The 27,136-nt window shown below is 36.4% G+C and overlaps 1 protein-coding gene across 2 annotated transcripts; it reads left to right on the top strand.

Annotated features, from left to right (window-relative positions):
* The first annotated feature begins 539 nt into the window (after positions 1-539).
* Positions 540-25,901, top strand: LOC106134270 (runt-related transcription factor 3). Of its 2 annotated transcripts, none has more exons than XM_060948845.1 (5): positions 540-1,574; positions 15,519-15,632; positions 21,620-21,721; positions 23,284-23,469; positions 24,870-25,901. In XM_060948845.1, exons 1-5 carry the CDS (start codon positions 1,160-1,162, stop codon positions 25,484-25,486), a joined length of 1,434 nt encoding a protein of 477 aa, XP_060804828.1. In that variant the 5' UTR covers positions 540-1,159; the 3' UTR covers positions 25,487-25,901. The 2 variants fall into 2 exon arrangements, with proteins under 2 accessions (XP_060804828.1, XP_013189724.2); XM_013334270.2 differs by having other exon boundaries at positions 21,605-21,721.
* The last annotated feature ends 1,235 nt before the right edge of the window (positions 25,902-27,136 follow it).

Here is a 27,136-nt window from a genome sequence, read left to right as displayed (position 1 = left end):
TATATTTAACCAAAAAATGAGAATAAAAATAAAATAAATATTTTTTGTCGTTATATCCGTAGAGTTCTCATATAAATCTGTAATAGGTGCTTAGTTAATATTTGACTAGAATAATTTTTTTTATAAGTGTTAATGATTTTTTTACTCCTATATAATCCCAGTGGAATAAACGAGAGATCACTTCCTCGATAACAAATGAACTGAGTACATTGTGAACTGCTCGTGGACTGGTGACAATGTGCGACGGCGGCGTCGGTGCGGCGGCGGCCGTGGCGCGCGGCCGGCGCGGCGGCTGCCAAATGCCGCAAGCACGCCGCGCCGTCCCGCTTGCTCCGCCGAGCGCGCCGCACCTCTCGCTCGCGCCGGCGCGAACACGTGTTTATTTGTATGTTTTATCCTTCGGCGGCTTTAAACCCAACCCACCCCGACCGCAAAGTGCGCTCCGCCGCCCGCCGCGCCCGCGCCGTCGCCGCCTCTCGCTCGCCGCCGCTGCCACGGAGCCGCACCGACTCGCCCGCGAAACTTTGTCCGAAGTCGACGAGCGCGGACGTACGCCGCGTATTAATAGCCACGAACGGTCACCGCAACCGAGGGCGGCCCTACGCGAGTTGAACCACAACCGCGCTCACAGACGCACGCGTCGAACGCATCATCGAAACTCAACCGACCCGGTACGCGTAAACACATCTCGTTCTACATACGAAACAGAAAAGCGAAACTGAATTCGTGATTCCTAAAAAATCGAAAAAAACACAGTCGAAAGCGAGAGGGACGTGCGTGTGCCGATCGCGTAAACACACGCTGCGAAAAAGTCCCGTCAGTGAAACTAGTGAAAAGTTTTTTAAAGCGCGGGGGAGCCACCCCTTGACGCCGGAAAAAATTGGCCCCTCACGTCCCTCGCCCGCCCGCCGCCGCCGAACTTTTCATTCACTGGGAAAAAAAGTGTGGCAAGGCCGCCGTGACGTCACAGCGTCAAGTGGCCACGCGCGTTCCCTAGCAACCGGTGTCATCGCTCGTCTTCAGAAAGTAGCGGTTCGTGGGGAACGTTAAGGTGACAGTGATGGGGGAATTCAGTGGTGATGTAGTATCGGCACGGTGGTTGTCGCCGGCGTGGAGAGAGCAGTGACATGTAGCCAAGGTCGGGAGGACGGTGGACTATATGTGCAGCACGCAGCGCAGGGTGCCGAGGATGCACCTGACGGGCGCGAGCAGCGGCGCCATGTCGCCCGACACCAGCTCCACGCTGCTTCACGAGACCTACACCAAGATGACGTCTGACATCCTCGCCGAGCGGACGCTCGGGGACTTCTTGTCGGAGCACCCGGGCGAGCTGGTGCGGACGGGCAGTCCCCATTTCGTGTGTACAGTGTTACCGCCTCATTGGCGGTCAAATAAGACGCTGCCGGTCGCGTTCAAAGTGGTAGCTTTAGGAGATGTCGGTGATGGGACGCTGGTGACGGTGAGAGCTGGCAACGACGAGAACTGCTGCGCGGAACTCAGGAACAGCTCAGCCGTGATGAAGAATCAGGTGGCCAAGTTCAACGACCTGAGATTCGTGGGGCGCAGTGGGCGCGGTGAGTGCTGAAGGTGCAGTTATGTGATACACAATAGTATTATCCCAATAAGTTCTTGTGTAAATATTATTTTTTTTTTTCAGGATAAAAGCTTATATTGCAATTAATCTTTAATGAAATAACAATAACAACAACAAAATATGTTGTTACCAACAAGCAAAATGAAATACCTGTTGTTAAAAAACAAATAAGTGCAATTATAATTATTACTCCATTTTAATAAATAACATTCTAAAAAATCATACCATTCTACAAAAAATAAAGTACCTAAAATACCCATAACAAATGACACAAAAATGTCAAATCCGCCGCGGAAGCCACGACAAGAAAACTCCGTGACATTGAGAACGGCTTAAAACTTTTTCCCCGTCACTTAAGAAAGTTTCTGAATGTCAAATAAGGAGGGCGGAACATTTGGGCGGCTATTCCCGCTCAGCCTGTGTCCGCCCTTCGTAAGAAAGTTTACTTTTCTTGAATGAGAATGTAAGATAAAAGTTGAGTACTTTTACGTTGCAATCTTACAACTTTTTTATGATGAAATTTTTACCGGTTCATTTTCCGTCGCTTATTGCATAGAAACAATATTTCACATGATTTCTGAATCAAAAAATTGTTTGACTGCATATTTAAAAAAAACTTGTCGTTTTAATTAAACATTATATAATATTATCATCATTAAATTGTTTAAATTATGTATTAACGAGTCGAGTTGAGAGGTACCTACTTAAGAAGTACTTACATCGTAACTACAGATTCAGAAAAATATAATATCTATGCAATGGGTGCAAGTGATGTACTTTTTTATCAATCAAAGTGAATGTATTGTGACGACAATAAGTGATACCTTGTGTCCAATTTTGGAAATAAATCTATTCTATTATATTTAGGCTCCCGTTTAAACATTGTTCTTACTATATTATTATTTGATTTCGGTACTTTGTTTATTTTGTTTTAAGTTTTAGAATCAAGTAGCAATTAGTTTATCTATTTCCCAAAAAACTAATTAATAAACATACATTATAAACACGCCTCTTACTCTTTTAAATGATAAAAATGAGATTCAAGAACAGAGTAGAGAGAAAATATAAAAGTATCAAATCCAGATCCTACCAATACCTATAATAAATGCGAAAGTTTTTGAGGATGTGTGGATGTGTGTGTGAACTTCGTTACTTTTCGGCGGACTTTGATAAAATTTAGTACACTGGTATTATAAAACGTGGAATAACGCAGAAGGTACTTTTTATCCCGAAATTCCCACATAGCAAAGCCCCAGAGAGCAGCTATTTTAGTATCATTTTTATTATGCTTGACACCTACAATCTTCATGTAGTTTATCCAGCATTATTTTTCAGTTAGATCCTCTGTTTATATCTCATGTTTGCATATTCTTAGTCGGCTATGTCCACGTGGGACATAGCTACGAAAGGTTCATGAACATTCGGAGAACTATGAACGGGCAAAGATGCATCTTCGTCATATATTTTTAATTTTAATCATAACATCAATAAAATCATACATCTGTTAGATTACGCTTAGTTTGAAATATGGTAACGTAAACGGATGACCTTTTTTTGGTTATTTCATAGGTGTGTGTTTACATTTACAGTTTACTCATAGATGTTATGTTCTCTTAAAAGATTTACTTTGCCTATCTCTATTATAAACAGCTTTGATACACAATATTGTTTTATGCATGGCACCAAAAAGGATTCCAAAGGATTTTAATGAATAAAATTTTCAAAAAAGTATGTTGAGGAAAAATAAAATTGTTGTTAACGGGTAAAAATTATTACACTATTAATTATTTATTGAATGAAAAATTAAGAAATATTCGTTTATTTTAATGGTGGTAGAACCATTAATTTTCAGTTGGACAGTTACCTAGGCACTTTTGTTAAACCTCCTCTTTTCCATTACGTATTTGTACACCTGTCACTGGCAAAACATGAAGAACTCAACATAAATTTTTACTTTTAACACAAATGTACATATTTATACGCATGTTTAGCAAATAAAATCTTTGTCTTTGCGGAAGTCAGGAGGGAGTCACTTCGTGTAAAAATCTGACTCACCCCATCCAGAATCCATTATCAAAGGCATACTCCAGGCTCCTCTCCAGAGTGGTGAGGATGTATGTTGAAATTGAGATGCAATATTATATTTATTTATTTACTAATTGATGTACACAGAAAACATCGAGACTGATATTCACAAGAATCAAAATTACAAAGGTACTGCTTTTTCAAAAGAATTCTCTTTCAGCAGACCCGAGATAGGGGACAGGATGGAAGGAATATTTAGGGTTCCGTAGTGAACATGAAACATTTAGTTTGGCCATGTCTGTCTGTTCTACTCAGAGACTATAAGACTATAATTAGATCCACGAGATGCCAAATAATCTGTGGCTATGCTGTTTCAGTTCTTGCGCAATCGTTGTCAACCTTTGCATTCAACCTATGGCATTCTCTCCAGCTGGCAGCGTTGTTTCCAATATGAGTTTTTCCAGTTTGCGATATTGATGTTATATATTTCGTTCGACTTGCAGTTTTGTAACTTATGTATCGTGCTTCTTGTTAACATCCAGTTAGCGGCATTAGCCCAATTCGAAGTGTTTCTTCAGTTCGTAGCATTGATTCCGATATGGTTTAACGTGTATCTAGTTCACAGCACTAATTCAATGCCGTCCGTATAACCTTTTGCCGTATTTCCTCCAGATGTCATCTTGACCTCCAATATGCCGTGTTTCCTCAGGTTCTTAGCATTAATTCGTCGTGTTATCTCAAATTAGCAGTTTATTCTTATACTTACATCGTGTTTTGTCAGGTTCGCAGCATTGATTCCAAAACGTCGTGTTTTGTTATGATTATATATTTATATATTGATATGCCTTCTGTCCTTTATTCTATTTTTTCCTAAGTAGGTACTTTATTTAATACTTTTATCATCATGTTCAAAATTACATACTAGGTTCCGTTCAGCGCTTGGTTCAGATTAATTATTACTATTTTACAACTGATAACGATGATGTGTGTGCGTTGATGATTAAATTTTATTAGCTTCATTTTATATTTTCGGCGGGTTTTTTTGCAACACAAACACACATATCGATGGCTCCTACGTATACTATCGTAATCCACAAAATAGCCATTTTCGTTTTATTAGTATTTCCGAAATATTTTATTATAAACTATCTAATTCACAAACAAAAAAAATTCTATCATTTATAATTAAAAAGTTTTCACACGTATATAATAGTATGTTGCCGTTTCCTGCACAGGATACCGTCGTAATGTCTTATACGATCGGCTACGGGGAAGACGGGAGCGGAGTTGGCAATCGTAACGATTACTTGCGGTTTGGTACGCTGCAAAGAAGCGCGATATTTTCGTACAGCGCGTCTGCAGATTTCACACAAAATACAATAACTAAATTGATGTATGTTAAGAATGAGTAATAAGTATAGGATTGATTATTCAAAACAACACGCTAGAGGTCGAAAATTATGCGATATTACATTAAAAACGACAACGGCAAGAAATGACACTGTTGTTTCTGAATCAATTTCTGTCACCTATGATTTGGCGTTGCTCAATAATAATGTAGAAGAAACTGGAAGAGTACTGAGTAAGTATTCTGACAAGAAATTTGTAATATTTAAGTATTTGCTTATTTTTTGCCAATAGTTAAAAATTAAACTATAGTAAATATAACACACGATTGTTTACGTTATTCATTTGTATTTAACAAGTATCGTAAGTATCATTTACTATTATTTACATTGTCATCAAAACTTTTTTTTTATCGTATGCAATACATACGATTTTTTACGTGGTTAATATTGAAATATTTATTATAGCATTTACACTTACTACAATTTACGTTGTTTAACTATATTTTTTTATTGATAGTAATGTTAAGTTAAGATTGTTTACGTCTTAGATGCAAAATAAATATGTATCTTATGTATCATTTTATTTAACAAAACGGCCATTAATAAATCTTACGGAATTACTCACGTGCTATTTCAATTTTTTTATACTCATCATTATCAGAAGAAGCAGATTTATAATAAATTGACACACTTTCTAAACTGAATATGATGCCGGTATTTTGATGCAATTGTTACAACTAATATTTTTAATCTACTATCGGAATATGTAAATATCACAATAGTAGATTTTATCAGTTATTATATTTTCGGGAAACACTTTAAGCAATTTATCTGTAACTCTAATTGATCACTTGCAGCATTCCCCTGTTCATAGAGTACTTAACAATTTTTTCACCAAAGTCTTCAAACACACAGTACCCGTCTTCCCCTGAATGTACAACTAAGCATGTAGAATAAATAGGCATGATTTTACTTTATTGGTGATCAGATCTATTCGACATCCTTAGCAAACACGCCGTCAACATATTTTAGTGATGTTACACCTACTCTCAAAATAAAAAAAGGTAACTAAACAGACAAGGGCCATTAGAAAACAGTACATTTATTAGAAGACAGTATAAGAATGAATGGATATAAGCAAAGAGAAAAAAAACTTGGTAAGGTGTACGTGACTCGTGAAGGTATACAAAATCCGAAAAAAGAAATAAAATCACCGTGTAAATGTCGATTAAAATGTTTCAAAAATGTATCAACTGACCAAAGAAAAGCAATTTTTGCGTTGGCTTTCTGGAAATTTGAACGATGGATTTATGTATCTAATCTAGTAAGCCGAAATCTTAAGCAAAGAGTTTATATTCATACCCGATCCCACCGAAAATATAATGATTGGGGTAATCAATACTTATATACCAGATACTTATATTCCCGAGTCAGATAGTATAGATGAAATTACATTATAGTTTGCAAAACAGTTCTTATCTACGCTGATGATTAGTGAACAATTTGTTTACACAGTAATACAGAAGACAGACTCTTCTACAGGTACTGTTTCTACTGATATCGAGGCAAGCATTAAAATTATCCATGTAAATATCTGCTGATGCCAGAAAAAGCGTACCTATGTGACCATATCAAATGCTTCCAACGTGTTGAATCCAATTACTCTCGAAAAGATAATTTTACTTATGCTCTTTGCGCGGTCTTAAGTTGTCCGATTTCATATTTAAAGAAGTAGATGCAGGGGCAGTCGAATCTAGGTTTTGGTCAGATACCGCCACAGGGTAAACCGGAATAGAATAGATTATGCAGCTGTAAGCTGTTAACAACATGTAATGTTTGTGTTTTTTATTTGGATTTATTGGAAACAATAAATATACAACAAGAAGAAGACAGTGTTCATGCATTGATTAAAAGAACTGACAATAATAAATATAACTATACTCCTTTCGAATAGTTTGCATAAGGGCTAAGCAAGATGGAAAACCTTATAATGTTGTTGAGATGGATCATACCAAGTTATTGAATTATAAATCAAATTTGGGCATTAAAAATTGGTCTGAAAATATTAACAGTGAAGTAGTGCAATGGATAAACATAAAAGAAATAAATGTTTTTTCTTCTGAGCCTAATAAATTTCTCTATAAATATAATTTAGATGAATCCTAATACATGACCAAATACAAGACGACGACTGCAAGACTGAGCACATAACTCATATTTTTCCACTTTATGATTATGTGCTCCCCATATCTTTGGCTAAAAATGACCTAATAAGTCTTTGCAATAGTTCAATCATTCCAGCAGTTCATCATAACTTTAACTAAGGGATAGGCTTATATACTTGGGATTCCTCTTTTAGGCGATGAGCTAGCAACCTGTTTCTATTTGAATCTCAATTCTATTATTAAGCCAAGCAGTGCCGTGTGGTTCCCGGTACCAATACAATAAAGAATAGGACCACTCCATCTCTTTCCCATGGATGTCGTAAAAGGCGACTAGGGGATAGGCTTACAAACTTGGGATTATTTTTTTTAGACGATGGGCTAGAAACCTGTCACTATTTGAATCTCAATCTTATCATTAAGCCAAATAGCTGAACGTGGCCATTCAGTCTTTTCAAGACTGTTGGCTCTGTCTGCCTCGCAAGGGAAATAGACGTGACCATATGTATGTATGTATGTAAGCCAAGCGGTTGACCGTGGGCTCTTTTGATAACTGTTGGCTCTGTTTTCCCCGCAAGAGTATATTACCGCAAAGACGTGATAATATATCGTATAATAATATGTTATCTCTTTATTTGTTCAAATAGTGGGATTGAGTGAGTTTTTTGGTTTGTAATTTGAGTTTTATGTGCATATTGTTTGCATTAATAACACAAAAATCATAAAGAAATATTATTATATCAAGATGAATTTAATTTTAGTTGTTTTTTTTTTTTTATTCTGGACAAAATGTTTATTTTATGTGCAATTATAATGTTCTAAAAGTATGAAAATAAAATGGTTTTGTTGTAATTTTGTTGTAAAAAATAATCTGTGATTCTTTGATTATGAATGAAAAATTCCGAAAATATTAATTGGTGTAATAATTTACTATGCACATAATATTAATACCTTACAATCAACTGCCTATTATCATAATGAAATTTAAGTTTTAAAGAAGTTTTCAATATAATATCCCAACATACGTGCTTAAACAAAAATCTTATATTCCCATAAAAAGCAGTAAGTAACTCATACCACATTTTTTGTTGACAAATATACAAAGTAAATACTCGTAAAGGAAAGTTACGATTTTTTGATCGACAAATTATACAAAGTAAATAATTGTATAGATAAGTTACGATTTTTAAAAATTATTCGTTTCAACGTAAAGTATCCTAACAACAATATCTCAGAAACTATAACACATTTATAAAAGAATGTTATTATATTCATATACACTATACTTCAAGTAATTGTAGAAAAAAAATCATGTGTCTAGCTTGAAATTTACAGGAACTACACACTCTAACACGTTCAATCGCGTCTCCTGTAAAGTTACATTTTAAGACATACGATAGTATACTTGGGAGCCATCGATATAGCTAATCCAACAATTCACAACACAACATTTCACAATGTATTTTAAATAACACGCAATAGAGTCAAAGTAGCCTAATTGCAACCGGCACAACAAGTGACCAACAGAGTCTATTGTACACAACCGTATTCTTCCGATGTCCAAACAAGACAGACATGTCGTAAAAAATATTAAAAAAAAAATTTAAGGTAGCTCCCATACAGATTCCGTGTCGTGTCGGGTATCGATGAATATTTCTTTAGATCGTTCCTGAAATTATTTGGTTCTAAAGTTCATTTTTTTTGGTTGGTTGTTCCATAGTTATATGTAAATGGCTCAACCGATTTTGATCAAACATGTCTAAGAACACCGAACCTTTGATAAAAAAAATAACCAAATTGAAATTGCTTCATCCATTTGACACAAAAGACACTAAGAGAGACATGTCAAACTACCCTTTTTTTCCGTCGGGTGATAAAAATCAAACCAACTTCAAATTTTCTTATTTGTTTTTTATTTATAACAATACAATAATTTCGATGCAAAATGTTTAAAGACTTGGTTCCTTCAAGTTTAAATTCAAGAGAATATTTCCTCGTCATTTGAAGTCTGTTGAAAGTGTTTTTCCTCCACGAAATGGATAACATCTTTTCGTTTTGATAATAAATGGTAAAAATCTTTTGAGAAACGTATCTAATTATCGACTACATTTTTTATAGATGTGACTTGTTTTTTATTGATACAGAAATGCGGTGTGAATCTGGTGAAAGACTAAAAGCTTTCTTATCTTGACCATTTTAATACATTTCAGTTACTAGTTTACTCTTACTTGGAAAATCTAGATTACGACCCATTCTTAAACCGAAATATACTTGGCCAGATAATATGCATGATATGAATTTTTACGTTTAACTTTAGGGTTCCATCGTTAAAAAAATGATTAATATCAATGTGAATTTAAAAGAAGTTGAATCCTGCAGCTTTTTCAATGTCCAATGAAACTTATGTTAAACATATATTAAGAAACTTTCAATTGGATAATTACTGAGAACGGAAGGTTTGAAGAAGGTCTTCAAACCTTGTGTTTAGGGTATAAATGTGCGTGAGATCAGAAATGATATTATCTGAGAATGGCAATTTTGAGTATGTCGTAAGTAGTCAAAATTTACTTTCTGAGCCACTAGTTTGCATTCAAACTTTATAAGTGCTGTTCAAACTTTGTTCACAGTCTGAAAGCACACGGAAACAACTTATAAAGGGTTATGTTAATGGAAATTAAAGATCTACTGCATATTGCAAACAAAAAACCGTCTCGAACTAACCGCAGCGGAACTTCCGCGTTGCGCTTTAATCTCGAGCGATATTTCAGAAGCGTGCAAATGAAAAGTTAGCGCTGAGACTCGAAGAAGCGCCCGCCTTCTCGCCCGGCAGCCAATGGAAAAGTCGGGAAATAAACGTCTTCTGTAGGCGGGGCCGCGGCCGCACAGCCATTTCAATATTTTTTCCTTTGAAACATTCTTTATTTGAATTTCTTTGCGGCCAGTTTTAATTACCCTCTTCGCTTTACGGTCTCTTTGGATGTTTACAAAATAAATCAAATAAATATTACATAAATATACAGCATCCAAGTTTCTTACGATTAAGATCCGTAATATTAATATTTTTCTGTCAAAATAACTGACGACTTTTTATGCGACACTAAACATTTTTCACACAGCAAAAGTTGGGAGTCAAACCGTCGTAATCGTCGGAACGATAAGGCTACACGCACGTATGCGGCGGCGGTTTCGCTAACACGCGACCCGTAACAGGCCCTTGTCAACCGTAACGCGGCCACAGAGGCAGACCCGACGCCCACAGCCCTGGTTACCCACTCGCCAGGAGGGTTAGCCGCGATGGAAAACTACCATTTCATTTACGATCGTTTGGCTACGAGCTAACTAAGTAAACCCGCAAGTTTAACTATGCCGTGTCGTGACACTTAATCATAACGAGCGGTATTGGATTGGTGTTGGGAAATTGTAGTTGCTGTTTGAGGTTCATGTGTACGCTTTATACAATACTATTTTTTTTTTATTTAAAGGCGTGTATTTTTGGATAGTTTTCTTTAGGGGTCTTGTATAGGACGCATCAACGCGCAAACTATTATTATTGTTGTTTAAAATTTTATTGAAATTTGGATCTAGTACCCATGAACTGTAGTCAACTCAACTAGCTTTTGTCAAGAATTCTATTTACTCCTGTTTACTTACTATACCTATAAACCTATATACTTTATATTTATAATATTTATCACATTTATAGTACGGATTTTTGTATGACTATTAATAAACACACAATCATGATTTAAGCAACTGTGTTTAAAAATATCTAACTTTTTAAAAAAGAACAACAAGTTTAAATAAGTAAGAAACTGGCCATCTACATATGTATAATATTTAAAAGAACTTAAATTGTAAAAAAAAACTAAAAGTAGAAGAGAATGACTAGAACTACTAGAAGTATTTACATTTTTAACCTAAAGACTTAACTTAGTTTTGTATTATCTACACTACACACATAGTGATTAACAGGAATTAGTAGGAACAGTTTACTTAAAAAATCCTCCTTTTTTGATGCTTTAGTTAGATCAACATTGATACTGCTGTGTTATTGCACTGCACAGGATTTAAGCTTAATCAGCATATTGATTCACTAAACTACTAACTGTAACTATTGTAGTCGTAATGACAACGTTTTGACGTTTCAAAATGTAGGACTAAGAATTATACTAATGTACGCAACCAGTGGTACCTTTACATCTCAAATTAATTATTTCTGGCTTCAGTTTCATATATACATATAATCACATCCGATTTCCCTTGCGGGGTAGACAAAGCCAACAGTCTTGGAAATGTAATAGGCCACCACTCTGTAGAGCTGTTTTGGCTTAATTAAAGAATTGCGAATGAAATATAGTGACATATTGTTAGACGACAATGCAAGTGTATTTTGTCATTTGTCAATAAAATTCGAAAGAACTTACCTACTTAGTTACTTTCTGTAATAAAGATAGGCCTATTACCACACAGGTAACAATAAAAACGTACAATTAAACAGCATTATTATCAATTCACTCAGCCTTCGTCACGACGTTGTCTTTAACATTGTAATAACTGACAAAATGGATGTACTATTTCTAAATATATTCAGAAAATTAGCGCATAGTATTGCGAGTTACCCTACTATGCTCCTACCTGTTCCTACATTAGGTAACACTTGACGCCTCAGCTCAATCAGCATATTAATTCAGTCAATTAGCACGCAGGCATTATCAGGTCGTTACCGTAATCACGAATGGCTGACAAGGCGACGAGTGTATTTGACACCCGTCAAATTGGATTGCATCTAGCTAAGAGAATGTCGACGGTGAGAGCCAGTGACGAAAGAAATGTATGGATCAGACCATAGAATTTTTATGTAATAGAAATAGGTTTATTTTCAAAATAGGATACTAGGTGTCGCTTATTGCCATCAACATAACTAAAGCATAATCATATTTAGTAGTACATATATTAGTACCGCTTCCAAAGCGCAGTATAGAAGATGTGTAATGTATGTTGGTTACACCTATGTGCCCCTGACTACATTCCTGATTTGTGTAAGTCAGATTTACTCGAAGCGACACCCGTCTGACCTCCGCAACTTTTGTTGGGAACTTTGAATATCATGGTTACACTTTCAGTTCCTCGATATACATGTTGCCACGCGGTGTTTTCCTCCAAATTTGAATACCAGTTAAAAATCAAACTCAAGCTATATGATACTCATAAAAGTGTCCTTCTTCCTGTGCGCTACCTACACTTTTCTATTTGGCCACCTTAATCTTTCAACCACCGATACCTTGAAAATAAAAAGAAAGATATGGAAAAGATAAGGTCTATGTTGGAATGCATCACATCAAAGTAATTTTAAAATTCTCAGTAATAGAAATAGCAAAGTCATGTCCTCATAAGTTAGTCGTCCAAATTGAGATGTCGCTGCGCCAGTGAAGTGGTGTCGTCTAGTCGCGATTACAATGTTCGCCATTTTGATTGCATTCAATTCGATATTTTCACTCGAATATTTTCAATTAATAAATTTCGATGGTCCAAACTGCAGAGTCTGAGCCTGTAAAAAATATTAATAAATGTAAATAAAGCAAAAATTATGCAGTGATAATGTGAAGATACTCGTACATTCTTCACCAGCCCCTCGGGGAAACAGGCGTGATTATACGTTGCTGTTTTGAGTAGGTGTTATTACCGGTAATTATTTGAATTTCTATCCATTTCCATCGATAGCACTGTGGGTCTTTGATTTGTAAGATCGTGGAGGTGGATTTTTGGTTTAGAAATTTTCGGACAATGGCAAGCAACTAAGCATACGCTTACTAGTCTTAATTAATATCCCCACTTAATTTCCCCTGGGTACTTGCCACGGTTTTTAAGAGACATACATTAAACCTTCCCCAAATACCTAAATAAGCTTTTGAAGATTGTTCCGAGTAAAGAAACGTTTCTGAAACCCGTTTCAAGTGGTTTATGTGATGAGAAAACCAGGAAAACAAATGACAATAAGTCAAAGGCGCAGCTATATTCGAACTTGGGTATCCTGAAAGAGGTACACCTCTTTATGTGTGGAATCTTATAGAAACTGCGCAAATGATAATGTATTAAGGCGAGTAAACGTATTTTACAGGAAATTCTAGAAATTTTCTACTACCTAATCGAACGGGTGATGCAGAGTGTTATAATGTTAAATGTGTGTGGAATCTCATAAAAAACGTGTCGTGTACAGGGTACATTAAGTGGGGTTATTTATTTAGACGAGCGCCGCCGCGCGTCGTAACTGGCACGGAGGGCGCGGTGGTTGGATTTCATGAGCTGTTCAACTTAGACATGACAACACTATCCTTGTGTTGATGTAGATTGGGGTTTATTGTCTGTTAATGTTTATTTAGTGCCTCGTTTTATCCAAACTTCTTCTTTGGTAATATGTAACGGTTTTAAGGCGGAAGAGATTGGCAAAACAATCCACTTCGAACCACACGTTTTAACAGGTTATTGATATTATTGTGTAGAATAAATATAATCTCTTTATATTTATCTATTTATGTGAAGTATCTTATTTTCTTAGGATAAATATAGCATAAATGACTATGGAAAATAAAATTATATACTTATACTATTCCCAATTCTGTGCGCAAAACTCTCAGCTCAGCTCTATTTGATAATTAAGAAAAACTCAGCTTAATAACACACGGTTCCATAAAGTCGTCAGCCCCACGTGAACCTAGGAACCAAACACGAACGAACTTAACGTTATGAAAGAATATTCCTCTTTGACGGACGCTACTTACTTACCATTAGACGTAAAAACATCAGTCCAAATCGTACCAGGTAGACTGGCCTAAGAAGTACTAACGATCATCCAAACCATAATCAATTAATCATCGCAGAACGGCACAGAGCCCCCAAAAGCTACGAAAACAAGTGTGAACGCTGTAAGCGGTTCTCCGGCCACGTTAATAAACTCCGATACGCCGCAACAAGCCGGCCACATGTATACGGCCTCCATTTTTAACGAGACTCACCGCCGAGCCCAAAGTAGCCTACACATGAAATCACATATGAATGAGGCCTTTTTTCAGTTTTTTGGCGTGCGGCGTGCCGCTCCAGGACCCATTAAAGCTTACATGTCACTCCCGTGCCCCCTCGAGAGGACGAGGGAGGGGGCATGTTGGAAAAATCACAAAATCGGTATTGACTGCATCCCGCAGCGAGCGGTCGCAAAGCGCTCTACAATACAGCTTTGACGGACGGTCATTTAATATTAACTGTGGTTTTCCCGCAGATGGAAATGTTTTTTTTTATTGGCAGCGTTACGCCGTGATGAAGTGGCCAGTCCGTTGTTTGTGACGCGCTCTGATATGTTGCGGGATACGATACTCTTTATGCTCTCAACGTTTGAATGAGATTGTTTCGTTTCAAGCACCGTTGGCTCGTTGGCAATTTTTGCATCATATATTTTATATTTACCTTTGTGTTGTCGTTATAATTATTGTCGTTGGGGAAATCATTTAACTGATGTATCATGTTCAAGTGTTTAAGCCACATATACATTTTGTGACATATTGGTATGCTATCTGTCGGTCGTAGGTTTTGATAGACAATTATTTTCGTCACGGACAGACCGGCGTGCAGTGGTACAAAATTCATTCGACACGCAAATTGAAAACGAACTGGCAATAAATTTTTAACTTTTCAAACAAGTGATCAAAATCGAAGTACAAAAGTGAACGGCTGAAAAGAGTAGCGACCGCAGATTGAATTTATGGCTTACGCTCACTTTGAGTAAAAAGTTTTACACAAATATTTTCAGTTTCATTGTGATTGTACATTTACATGTTTTGATTTTATTGTGTAAGAGACCAGTTATTTTGAGGTTCTTTCCTATATTTTTTAAAGCTTAATTCCAATGAAATTACAGTTTTCGCAAAACTCCATGGAGCCATAGGCAATTTGCGCTCATATCAAATGTGTCTAACTTTGTTTCTAAAACATAACTTATTAAAGAAGTCTGTAACAAATAAAAAAAATGTTTGAAATCACATATTAACCTCATAAAAATACATAGAAAAACCCTTACCAACATAAGTACACACTAACACCCTGTAGATGTCCTTGCTCCGAGATATAACGCTAAAAATATGGTGAAGGTTAGCTCTATTCTCATTAAAATAATAATATTGAAATGGCTTTAAAAGTTTTGTCACTATCACAAACTTAATTCTGTTAATGATAATAATGATGATTTTTTTGTTAAATTTCTACGAGCGTTCAAGCTTGTTATACGTCAGTTATCAAGCCCGACTTATGCGTTTCATCTTAAAGAGAAACTATGTAGCCCTATTATGTTTATATCTTGACTCTACCCCAAGTTGTGACGTCACGTTTCCATTGTTCCAGGCAAGTCGTTCACGCTGACCATCACCATATCAACGTCACCCCCGCAAGTGACCACGTACAACAAAGCCATCAAGGTGACGGTGGACGGGCCCAGGGAACCGCGCTCTAAGACCAGTTAGTACATACTCGAGCTGTTATGTTAATATTGGTAAACGTATATAAATGCCGTGTGGTTCCCGGCACCAATAGAAAAAGGAATAGGACCACTCCATCTCTTTCGCATCGATGTCGTAAAAGGCGACTAATGGATAGGCTTATAAACTTGGTATTCTTCTTTTAGGCGATGGGTTAGCAACCTGTCACTATTTGAATTTCAATTCTATCATTAAGCCAAACAGTTGAACGTGGCCTAATGGTTTTTTTGGGACAGTTGGCTCTGTCTACCCGAAAAGGGATATAGACGTGATTATATGTATGCATATATGGCGTCAAATTGTTCGTTGGCCAATCGGCCGTCGGAGAACGGTATCATGCTCTGAAGGTATTTTATAACATTGGTGCAGTGGCTTTATTAAATCTTCAGTAACCATTTTTTTATAATCATAGAAGTTAGTATACTAACTTCATAGTACTTAAGGGATGTATAAATTTTTATACCTTTTCTTATTTCAAAATACATTATTTTCCATTAGCTCCAAAATAATATTTACAACAATATAGCAACACGATATAAATACACCTACCGAGTCAAATTCAAATTCAAAATTATCATTCATTATTATACATTTCAAACATCACTTACTTAATAATTATCATATCTTTTAGTTTCACAATATTGGATGACGTCGAATAAATTACTTATAACTAAGTTTACTGCCGCTTCCAAAGCGTCAGTGCAGAAGGAGCGATAACAAACTAAACTGTAGCATTTTCTTCAGCTACGTGAACTTCATTAGAATATAAATGTGGACGATAGAAACCATTGTTATGATTAATTGATTTAATTGAAATTTAAATTAAAAAAAATCAAATGGAGTGTCATATTTATAAATTAATTATTGTACTGAGTGTGCTGAATTTTGATTTGAACCTACACAAATACAAATCTTTACAAGGTTCCTAGGTAGTAGTCATCAGTCCTTTATTAAGCCATCGCACAAAGTACTTTTTTTCATACAGACAATAAAACATCAGTCATTAGTAAAAGCATTGTATTGTATAATCTGTGTCGGGCCGGACTCGATCCTAAAAACATCAAAGCTTTGAATTTCGAACACTCGAAACACAAACAACCGTGACCGCAAAACATTCGAAAACAAACCGTCCTAATGGAGGTAATTTATTAATAATTTGCAAATAGCCGCTTTACACCGACTGCCATTACCTGAACGTGTGAGGGTTACGAAAACACATAGTTTATAAAATATGAAGATTTCTCCACACTATAGAAATTTGTTGCAATTAAGTCTTCTCCTGCGCCACTTGCGAACTACTTGGTCTAGCTTAGGTACGTACATAAACATACATAGGTATATCACCTTGTTATCTCTTACGGGGTAGACAGACTCAATTTGGCAATATTTTTAACTTTGTAAATGAGAAGTGTTTAAAAGCGAAGTCTTCTATCGAAGTCTACTATCTTACTCACATAGGCTCGTAAATAACATTTTTGCAAACAATAATTAACAACGACATTCAGAGTACTTTTAACAAGTTTATACTAAGTTAAAAAGCCGCTCAACCTGTCAATGAAATCATAAGTAAATGAGACAAAATTTAAAAGTCGAACATATACTTCCAAATTCAAAAATAGTGACAAATCACGGATATTCAAAACGTTAACCCTTTGTCTGTTGGGTGGTATGTTTAACAGCCTTGCACAGTAGCCGTTGGATTTAATAATCTGTATAACGATGTTTTTCTTAAGGCAGCCATGTTGGCTATTTTCGTGCGCCGGCGTCGGACCACCCGCGGGCGGCGCTACTAGGGTTATAGTTCTGTTTACTTCACACGGTAGATTTGAGTTAAGTCTGTTTGTTTTCTTATACTTGCGTTTGATGGTATTTAAAAATTTGTTTGTAGGTAGGATGCTTTATTACGAGTAATTTAATTTAGTGCATGAACGAGATATAAAAAGGTGATTACTTTATTTGTTCAATGTGTGTTTGTTTATTCTGTTAAAGTCTGTCTGTTAAAGATTCAGTATTAGGTAAGTCAATAAAAGGAAGAGTGTATAAGATTAAGATGTTTCAGGCGATTACCCAAACCTGCTACTGTGCAGTCGCTTCCTTATTATTATTACCTCTTGTCTACACAGCAAAGAATAGAAACGTGACGTGTGTGTATTGTATGAATAAAATCAACAGCCTGTTAAACAGAATATTTTCCTCCAAATTAATTTTATTTGAAAGCAAACAAAAGGAAATTCCGTTACACATTACGGAGTTCTGTTTCAGACGCGCGTAACTCTGGAATTAAATAATTTATTACTCGCATAGATGGAGGTTTAATAAATCAATATGCAGGGCATGCACACACGAGGGTGGCGTCCCGCACCCTTTGGCCCTTTCTTGACTAATTAATTAAACAACCGATTCATTACACCAGCCTCCTTTGTGCCCTCACATTCGTCTAGCGACCTAACGTAAGGTTAGCATGCGATCCACGTTCAAAATTTTTGGCATTCTATTCTATATTTTAAATTAAAAGAGGTAAACATTATCTTTTATTTCAAAGAGTAAAACTGTTAATTTTGATCACATATGTAAAAAAATAAATTTACAAACGTTAAATATCTACCATATTTAATTTATTTTGTAAAACATATTAATGTCGGTGTTACATTTCCAATTAATAAAGCATATAAATGAAGTAGTTACTAAATAAATTTTCATTGTGTATAGTGTGAAATTTAAATTAGCCCGATATTTAACCACATAGTTACTAATTCATACAACAAGAACTGTTACACAATATTTGATGACATCAAAATTGATACTCGTATCAAAACTTACCACCGGTAAACTGGCAACCGCAAATAAATGATAAACAGTGAACCCATTTAGCATCTTTTCAATTCCATTGCGATATTAAAAACGTGGCATTAGAATATTACCATCTGCCAGTATTTAACCCTTGTCTAAGGCCGCACTATCCCGCGGAGTTGCAATTATTTTAATTTCTGCACGGGGCCGATCGGGCCCAAGGTGTGATCCAGAGAGAAGCCTCCTCATTTGTCCACGTCACGCCTTGGAACTAGTTGAATTACTTTGTTAATCAATCTACTTATACTCGTAGACACCCTTTAAATGATATTTTGTGATACTGTTTGGATAAGTTTCAGAACTACGGAATAAAATTTTTACCAATAATAAATTGCATAATTTAGGTTAGTGTTGTGCATGCATAAATGAATAATATATTTTTGGAGCAAAAATCAAAGCCTCTTCTTTGGTAATCTCAAGTTTATAAAAATATCGATAAATAGTCGGTATTAACAAATAAAGTAGTTTATTTACAAATACTACTGTCAGAGGCAATTCCATACCTCGTTACTTTCAAAGTTCTCTCCAGTAAAATCTCCTTGAACCTTCAGAATCCTAGTAATCCTAATAGATGCATATTATTAAACCCGGGCTAACTAGTAGAAATACTTGGCATAATAAATCTAACTAGACCGGACACCACCCTCTATGTAATCCTTTAATCAGGTCCACAGTAGCCCTTGCCGCACCCTATTTTTCCTCCCGTCTCCCCCCTCCCTCCCCCCACCGAACGGTGCAAATGACAGTTTCTAATTCCAACTTGCCATGAAAGTGTGTAATTGTTGCGCCGTTGATTTATACACTGGAACCTTTGCGAGTGTACCATGTGTGTATGTGGGGGTGTATCGGGAAATAAAAGGCTGTGTGTGCGTGCGCATTTGCCAATATCTCTCGATTAACTTCAGCGGAATTTGTTTGCCATTTTTTTTTATAAAGTAGTTTACGTCTGTACAAAAAAGAGGATGCATTTAAGTTTTACGTTTATCTTAAATTTTGTGTGCTGTCGACAAAACCAGATTAATTATGCGTTAAAATACTAATAGAGAATAATGTCCTCATGATAAACACAATCCTCTGTCAGATTATTTAATCCTTTGGTACCTATATCATTCTTATTAACTGATCTTTTCTGATGTAATTTATAGATTTGAAAGGGAATGATATACTATGGAAAAAAAGTATGTTTCACCAGCATGATCAATATTATTGGTTGCTTGGTAAATAACCTTAAGATGTTTCTTACCGGAATCTCAATTATTGTAATAAAAAGTCCAGCAAAACGTGGCATTTCAATATTCGGTGTGCCTATCTGATGAGACTACTATTTTAAATACAATCGCGACTGGTATCAGCTTTGCAATTGAAATGGAATTAACACAACATGAAGATGGAAACGCTAACTCCTGTGTCAAGCAAAATTCATAGTAACTGAAACAGTACATTCAATACTCGTAGGTACTCAATTGATGTATGTCTAGAAGCGTGCGACCTTGATTGCGTTGGCGATTGGTTTGCAACGCAATTCGGAAGTGAATCGGGGTGCGAACACAGAATTAGCGTTTTCATTAGTTATTGCAGGTCTGAGGTCTGTGTTAGAATCGGGAAATGACGGATATAAACATATTGAGGTGATAGGGTTGGCAAGAAATTAAATTAAGAAGGGCTTTGAAACAGAAGAGCCTTCCTAAACTGAAAAAAGTTTTGTTAGACTTATTATATTTTAGGTTTTTTTTGTGGTCCTTATAAATAATCCTTGCTAAACTGTTAAAGTTTATGATTTTTACTAACGCTATTATGAAATTGGATTGGGTTTCTAAGGCTAGAGTAAAGCGATAAAGAATCTAGCGAGTGACATCCTACCATCTCACTTGCTACGCGTTTAAGAAGGGTTCAATTATTTGGATAATAACGTTGAACAGTTTGTTACGTTGCAATGATTCGAGATCCATTTTGAAAGACTATACTACTAGCTGTGTAGACAATATCAGGCTCAGTTCTCTTTCTTGTGGGGTGACAAACGTGAGTTATCGAGCTTGTGACAGACATGCCGCTGGAAATCCTAGCAAAACTACAATAAAAGCTAAATTTAGTCGCTATCATGAATTCGAACCTAGTATGACGAGTAACACATTAATGTCTCATTTTCAAAGCGATGGCATCATTCATTTCGATAAAAATGTTGTAACCAATTAGCTCCATTTCAAGTATAGTCCCGCGTGAGGCTGTCAGAAATACTAAGATATATACATATATAGATACAAACTAGCTACATTGCAACATCGGGCTCAGTTCTCCTACTTGTAGGGTGACAAGTGTGAATTATCGAGTCTGTGACAGCCGGGCCGCTGGGAAGGGTTGACAAATCGGCGGTAATCCTAGCTAAACTATAAATGCTGATGTTACTCGTTAACAGGAAATCGGAATAGAAATCTCATAGCAACCAAATCATGGCATAATGTAGCGAATGGAAAAATATTAGAGTTATAGCCTGTTCTCTGTTACTTTCCTAGCAGTAAACTTTATAAAACGTTTTGGTCTACTAAAGATAAAATTGGAACCGTAATTTTACAACAGGACGGACAGTTAAGGACAGTCAATATCTCTAGCACTGAAATGCTTTCTTATTGTAATTATTTAAATGGTTCTTCTTGTGCAGCGCAATGCACCACATTGTACATACATACATATAATCACGCCTATAGCCCTTGCGAGGTAGACAGAGCCAACAGTCTTGTAAAGACCGATAGGCCACGTTTAGCTATTTGGCTTTAAGATACAGTTGAGATTCAAATAGCGACAGGTTGCTAGCTTATCGCCTAAAACAAGAATCCCAAGTTAATAAGCCTACCCCTTAGTCGCCTTTTACGACATCTATGGGAGAGAGATGGAGTGGTCCTATTCTGTTTTCTATTGGTGCCGGGAACCACACGGCACACATTGTACTGTATATAATTGCAAAGGTTCTATTTTCATAGACTAAAAATTGTTGTGGATAGTCTATCGTCTGCGCCGCGCCATAAACTTACTCATTTGTTTTTAATTAGACAATATTTTACCAAAGAATGCTATAAACAAAGGACAGCTGGTATCGTACTGATGTAGTGTTGTCTCTCCTAGGGCAGCAGCAGCAGTTCCACTTCGCGTTCGGCCAGCGGCCGTTCCCGTTCCCGCCGGACCCGCTCGGCGGGTTTCGGATGCCGCCCATCACTACCTGCCAAAGTGAGTACTTCTCTTTACGAGTAATTTGTGGGTTTACAGTGAGTATTTTTAGATTTTTGTCGCGATCACTTTCTGTCGATAAAAATTAAAATTTTGATAAAATTCTGGAATCCTTTTTAAACTGATTTCAAGTTTTGTAGGGACAAATGCGCGATAAAATTTCAAGGATAATTTTTTTTTATTTGTGTTTGCAACTTAAAATATTTTATTATAATAAATCCTGTGTAATGCCTTTAAATAAGTATCGTAACGTTATTTTGCCGCTTTAAACTTATCGTCATAAATAAGATCACATCACTGGATACGCGTACCTACTAGTTTAGTAACTGAAACAAAATTTTAACCACTGTAACTGTTCAGATTGAGATTTATTTTTCTGATAGATCATAAAATAAGAACAGATCGCATCACTGCATACTCGTTCGTTACTCAATGATAATTTATAGCTGACTATCAGTTCAGAGATTTTCAGACTGGCGCCGTTCGATAAGCTACAGCCGGCTAGACCGCAAATCCATTCAATGAAATTGGAATGCTGTAAAAATCACGGAAATATTTAAAAAGTAGGGCGAGCCATTCGAAATTGGAATCTGGCAAACCTTATAACGAGAGCTTAAAAGTGAATGAGTCACCAGCCGTGATATCCTAAACTACGTTCACTAAAGCGCGGATTCAATCAGCCCAGCGAAATAAAAAAACTGGAGTTGACTGCGGGCGCAATCGAACAAGCATGCACGGAGCCCGTTAAAATCCAGGGCTACCCCAAAACAACTCGTGCGGCTCAAAATAGGAAAAAAAGCATTCGCAAATCGACGCGGCGGGCGCGCACATATCGTATAAAAGCCGAGTCCGATCGCCGGCCAAAAACGGAACCGTGATACCGAAAAATAAACGCCGGTAATACTCCGGAAAAAATAAAATGTGCGTTCGGACGCCGATTGCTGGCGCGTTTTGTCTACTCTCTGTGTCTCTATAAGTGGAGTGTCTATGTCTATATACGAGAAACGATTGTCATGTTTTTAGAGGCTGTGTGAATTTATTTTTGTTAAGAGATTATCACATCGGCCAGTCTGGCTTACGTTGAGAGCGTAATTATGGTTCGATTAATTATTGTATTATTGATTTTTAAGAAAAATAATATTCCGTAATTTCAATAAATAAATATAAATATATACGGGACAAATTACACAGATTGAGTTAGCCTCGAAGTAAGTTCGAAACTTGTGTTACAAGATACTAACTCAACGATACTAGGTATATTTTATAGTAAATACTTCTATAGATAAACATCCAAGACTCAGGAAACAGACAAACCAATCAGAGAAAGTTAGTTTTTCATCATGCCCTGGCCGGGATTTGAATCCAGGACCTCCAGTGTCATAGACGAGCGCACTACCACTGCGTCACAGAGGCCGTTAATAACCGTTAAGAATGATGGCGTATTTGGAGATTTTGGACAAACATTGAGTTGTTTAGCTATAATATACAACACCTCTTCCATGATGAATAAAAACATTAGTAACCAGTTAATATGCATGTTTAACTTTATCTTTTTTTATCAGATATGAGCCAATTCGGGCTAAGTTCAAGCAATTCGCACTGGGGTTATAGCGGCGCTGGCGCATATCCGGCGTATCTGCCGTCTTGTGCCGCACCGGCCGCGTCTCAGTTCAACCCGCCAGCACTGGGGTTCGCCGGAACCGTGCCGGATCAAACGCCTTCGCAGGAGTTCTCTGCTAACAATACAGGTACAAATTATGTTTTATGTTGCACCCTATGTAAGAAAGACCAACAATGAACCATACAAAAGTTCAGATAGGGGGTTTAAGTGATTTTAGCGTTAAGTTCACCTATTGTATCGTTAATTACCTAGATATATATGAGACAACCTAGACCTTTTATTTTCTCAGCCTTTATCCAACGGCTGAGGTTGGCACTCCTTGTTTGCATGTATCACGTATAATGTTAGAACTGCCCCTGTTGTATGTATATTTCTCATGAGAATAATTATCGATTTTATTTGAATTACGTAGCGAAACTGCCTCACCACGTTTTAATCTCATTCCATCAAAAAGTTGTTAATATTTTATGAGATGGTATGTGTGCCCATAGGACCTATTACGCAAGTTTTGAGCTTGTTTGATGTTTGACACTTCGTTATACTTACATTTTAATCATTAACATGTTACCCAAATGGAATATGTAAAAAGGACAAAAAATAAAGTAAATATTATAATTATAGTCTTTGAAATATTAAAAAATTATAAATTAAAAATACTACTCTAACAATAGAGTACAAAACTATTAGTACAAACTAATAGTGTCAGTTACATAAAAACGTTACAACCATATACCGCAACGTTGAACTTGCTCAGTATTTACAAACACAGTGAATGTACGTACGGCAGTAATCGACCATTAGAGCTAATGAAAACAACATGCTGCATAAAACGTATCCCGACCCGACTCGTCGCGACGAAAATAGTGGAACACGCGCATCAACAAGGTCTTTTTTCGACAAAATTAATAAAAAAAAATCGATCGATTTATGGTTCTGGATCGTTGTTTATACTAGTTAGGTGAAATTAAATCTACCAACATGTTTTACGACTAACATCCTCCTTATAACCGTACACGCTGGCTGCCGGCGGCGCGTCGGACGTTAAACCGACTCTCATTATAATTTACTGCGTTCGGACACGTCCGATCCAACGATGAATTTATTGCCGAGCGTGCCCGCGCGCCATCAAAAATATAGCGCCATATTAAAACTATACTATAGTTGATAAAAAACAATTTTTCTGCTGAATAATTTAATTATTCTGAATCGCAGTTCCGTATTAAGTCATCCAACTGCAAGTGGCCTTTGCATTTTGTGACTATTGACTTGCTTATCCCATATGTAATATGAAAATATTAATAAATTGATAACTGTTATGACTTCACGTTCCTAGTCCAATATCCTGGTCATAGACGGATTTTCCGCAAATACGTCCCGACACTAACCATCCAATCAATTTCATACGTTATAATTTGATTCTATATTTATTCGTAACGAACTTGACGTTATTTCGAACTTAAAATCTATAGACGGATGCTATAATTGGTTAGATTATTAATTTTAATCTAAATTGTTTTGTTATCGCAGTATTACCAGACACAACGGGCGTGGACTTGGACCAGCAGCTGTCCGGCCTCGTCGGCTCCTCGCCCTCGCACCACGGCACCCTCCTACCACGGTACAACAACAACGCCGACTACAGTCTCTCCACCGGCCCCCGGTCACTTAGCGACAACAGCTCGCAACCCGAGTCGCCAGTTCAGGACGACTTACTCACCTCCAACACGACCACAAACGTCGGACACAATCACACTAACACCACAAACTTCCCCTCCATAATGGGATCTCAAAACTCCTCGTACGGCAGCAGTAACTGCAACAATTCGCTATACCCCGTCCTCCCGGCAAGTTTGCTATACAGTCAGTTGTATACTGCCGCGAACCAAACACACAATTTCCATCCGCTGCACTCGAATTCGATTCATTCAACGCAGAGTCATCATAATGAATTGCAGACGATGATGGATCAGATATCGTCGACGACAAACAATCATAGGCATGGGAATCACGGACAAGATTTGTTATTAGGCGGTGGGAATTCGTGCGCGGCGGCCGCGGCTAGGGGAGAAGACGGCAGAGTGAGCAATCTCGGGCAACGTGGGAACCCCCAGCCTGACAGCAACACGGTGTGGCGACCCTACTAGAATCGGCGTGACACTTCTTTCTTTGCGACTACTTTAATGCGATATAGTGGACATTAGCAACGAAGTTGTGAAGTTTGATAGAATCTGTAAATTTGTTGACTGTCGAAAAGTGGTTTTACATTTTTTGTCGGATTTGTTTATTATTGAAGGAAGAAGATGTCGCTTACGACTTACGAGTAGGTTTAAATAGAGCAACGAAATAGATGTCGGTATCGACGTATTTTAATTACGTGTAAAAATTTAAAGTATGGGTTGTCCGATTAGTGAATCTCTGTTCTTGAAGTTCGGTCCCGTCCTAAAATATACGACTTTGATACAATTAAAAGAACGCGGCCATTTATGCGGTACTACAAAATATACTGAGCCTACATTATATACGAAAATGAATTTGAACACCTACCAGCAAACATCTAGTATGTGCCAATTACTTAATTAGCACATAGATGCAATAATTGTTCGGTAATATATATCGTTACTAGTTTTATTATCTTGGTAGCTGAGAAAAATATTTAATTCATTACGTGACGCGACACGTTCTTCATAAGTACTTAAAACTCGAGGTGGGCTATCTTAAGTAAGTAATCACATTAAATGTAGGCTCAGTAAATAAATTAAATAAAACAATTCTTAGTAAGAATATTTTTTTTAAATTACTTATTTGTTTCTAAAATGTAAATAGAATTGTGAATAATTTGTTGTAATGCATCTTGTAAAGTGCAATTGATGTGCAATTATAAAGTTGAGTAGATGTATACTGATTGAATTAGACTAACTGTTACTATGTGAAATCTGTCCATTTGTAGAATATTATCATTATATTGTGTTTGATGTTATTTTAGGGAAAATACTCTACCTAATTTGCTAAAATGAAATGTTCAATATTATTAATTTCCTGAACGTTAGCAAAAATGATTATTTGTAGCGAAAATATAGTTATATCTGACATTTAGTTTGAAACTCTTAATTCAAATAAGCTAATGCAGTCTATGTGTATGAACACATAATTATTATATATTTATCTGATTTTTATCAGTTTATAAATAACATGAAAAAACTCTTTGTGTTCTCATTTGCTTTAATTAAATAAAAATGAAGGATGTTACAACAATATTTTGTATGAAAAACCACATATTGTAAATTTCACATTAAATATTCTGTGCAATATTATCTCATTATTATAAGTACGTAATGTTTTAAATTTATTTAACTTGCGTAGCAACTGATATTTCACATGTTTGCCGCTTGGTGTATTTCTGTTGATTGAAGTAGCGGGGATAATTTTATAATAAATAAACTCTATGAAATATTTTTGCGTTTTATAACATTTCCTTTAGGGTTACCTACCTAATAAACTTGTAGGTAACATTATCCACTACATCCTTGTATTGTTTGTCCTATTAAGTCAAAGATGGTTTAATGAGAAGCATTAAATGTGTCAAATAAGTATTTTGACTTTGCCCTCATTTTATTATTATGATTTACAAATATTAAGACTCAATTAAAGATAAATATGTATATGACAATATATAAGTCACAAGGCATACTAGCTAAACGTGACCTTTAAGTAATTTTGAAATCTGTCACAGTCGAGATGTCTGTGTCAGCAGGTCCTGAAATTAAATCAAACACTGCAATGATTACTACAAAAGC

Source organism: Amyelois transitella, chromosome 17, assembly GCF_032362555.1.
Source record: "Amyelois transitella isolate CPQ chromosome 17, ilAmyTran1.1, whole genome shotgun sequence".
In the NCBI taxonomy this organism is placed as follows: domain Eukaryota; kingdom Metazoa; phylum Arthropoda; class Insecta; order Lepidoptera; family Pyralidae; genus Amyelois; species Amyelois transitella.
This window is presented reverse-complemented; position numbering and strand designations above follow the sequence as displayed.

Coding starts and splice junctions, on each gene's coding strand:
- LOC106134270 (XM_013334270.2), top strand. CDS start 1,160: ATGTGCAGCACGCAGCGCAGGGTGCCGAGGATGCACCTGACGGGCGCG. Junction 1,575..15,518: donor CGTGGGGCGCAGTGGGCGCG/GTGAGTGCTGAA, acceptor CCATTGTTCCAG/GCAAGTCGTTCACGCTGACC. Junction 15,633..21,604: donor GGAACCGCGCTCTAAGACCA/GTTAGTACATAC, acceptor GTACTGATGTAG/TGTTGTCTCTCCTAGGGCAG.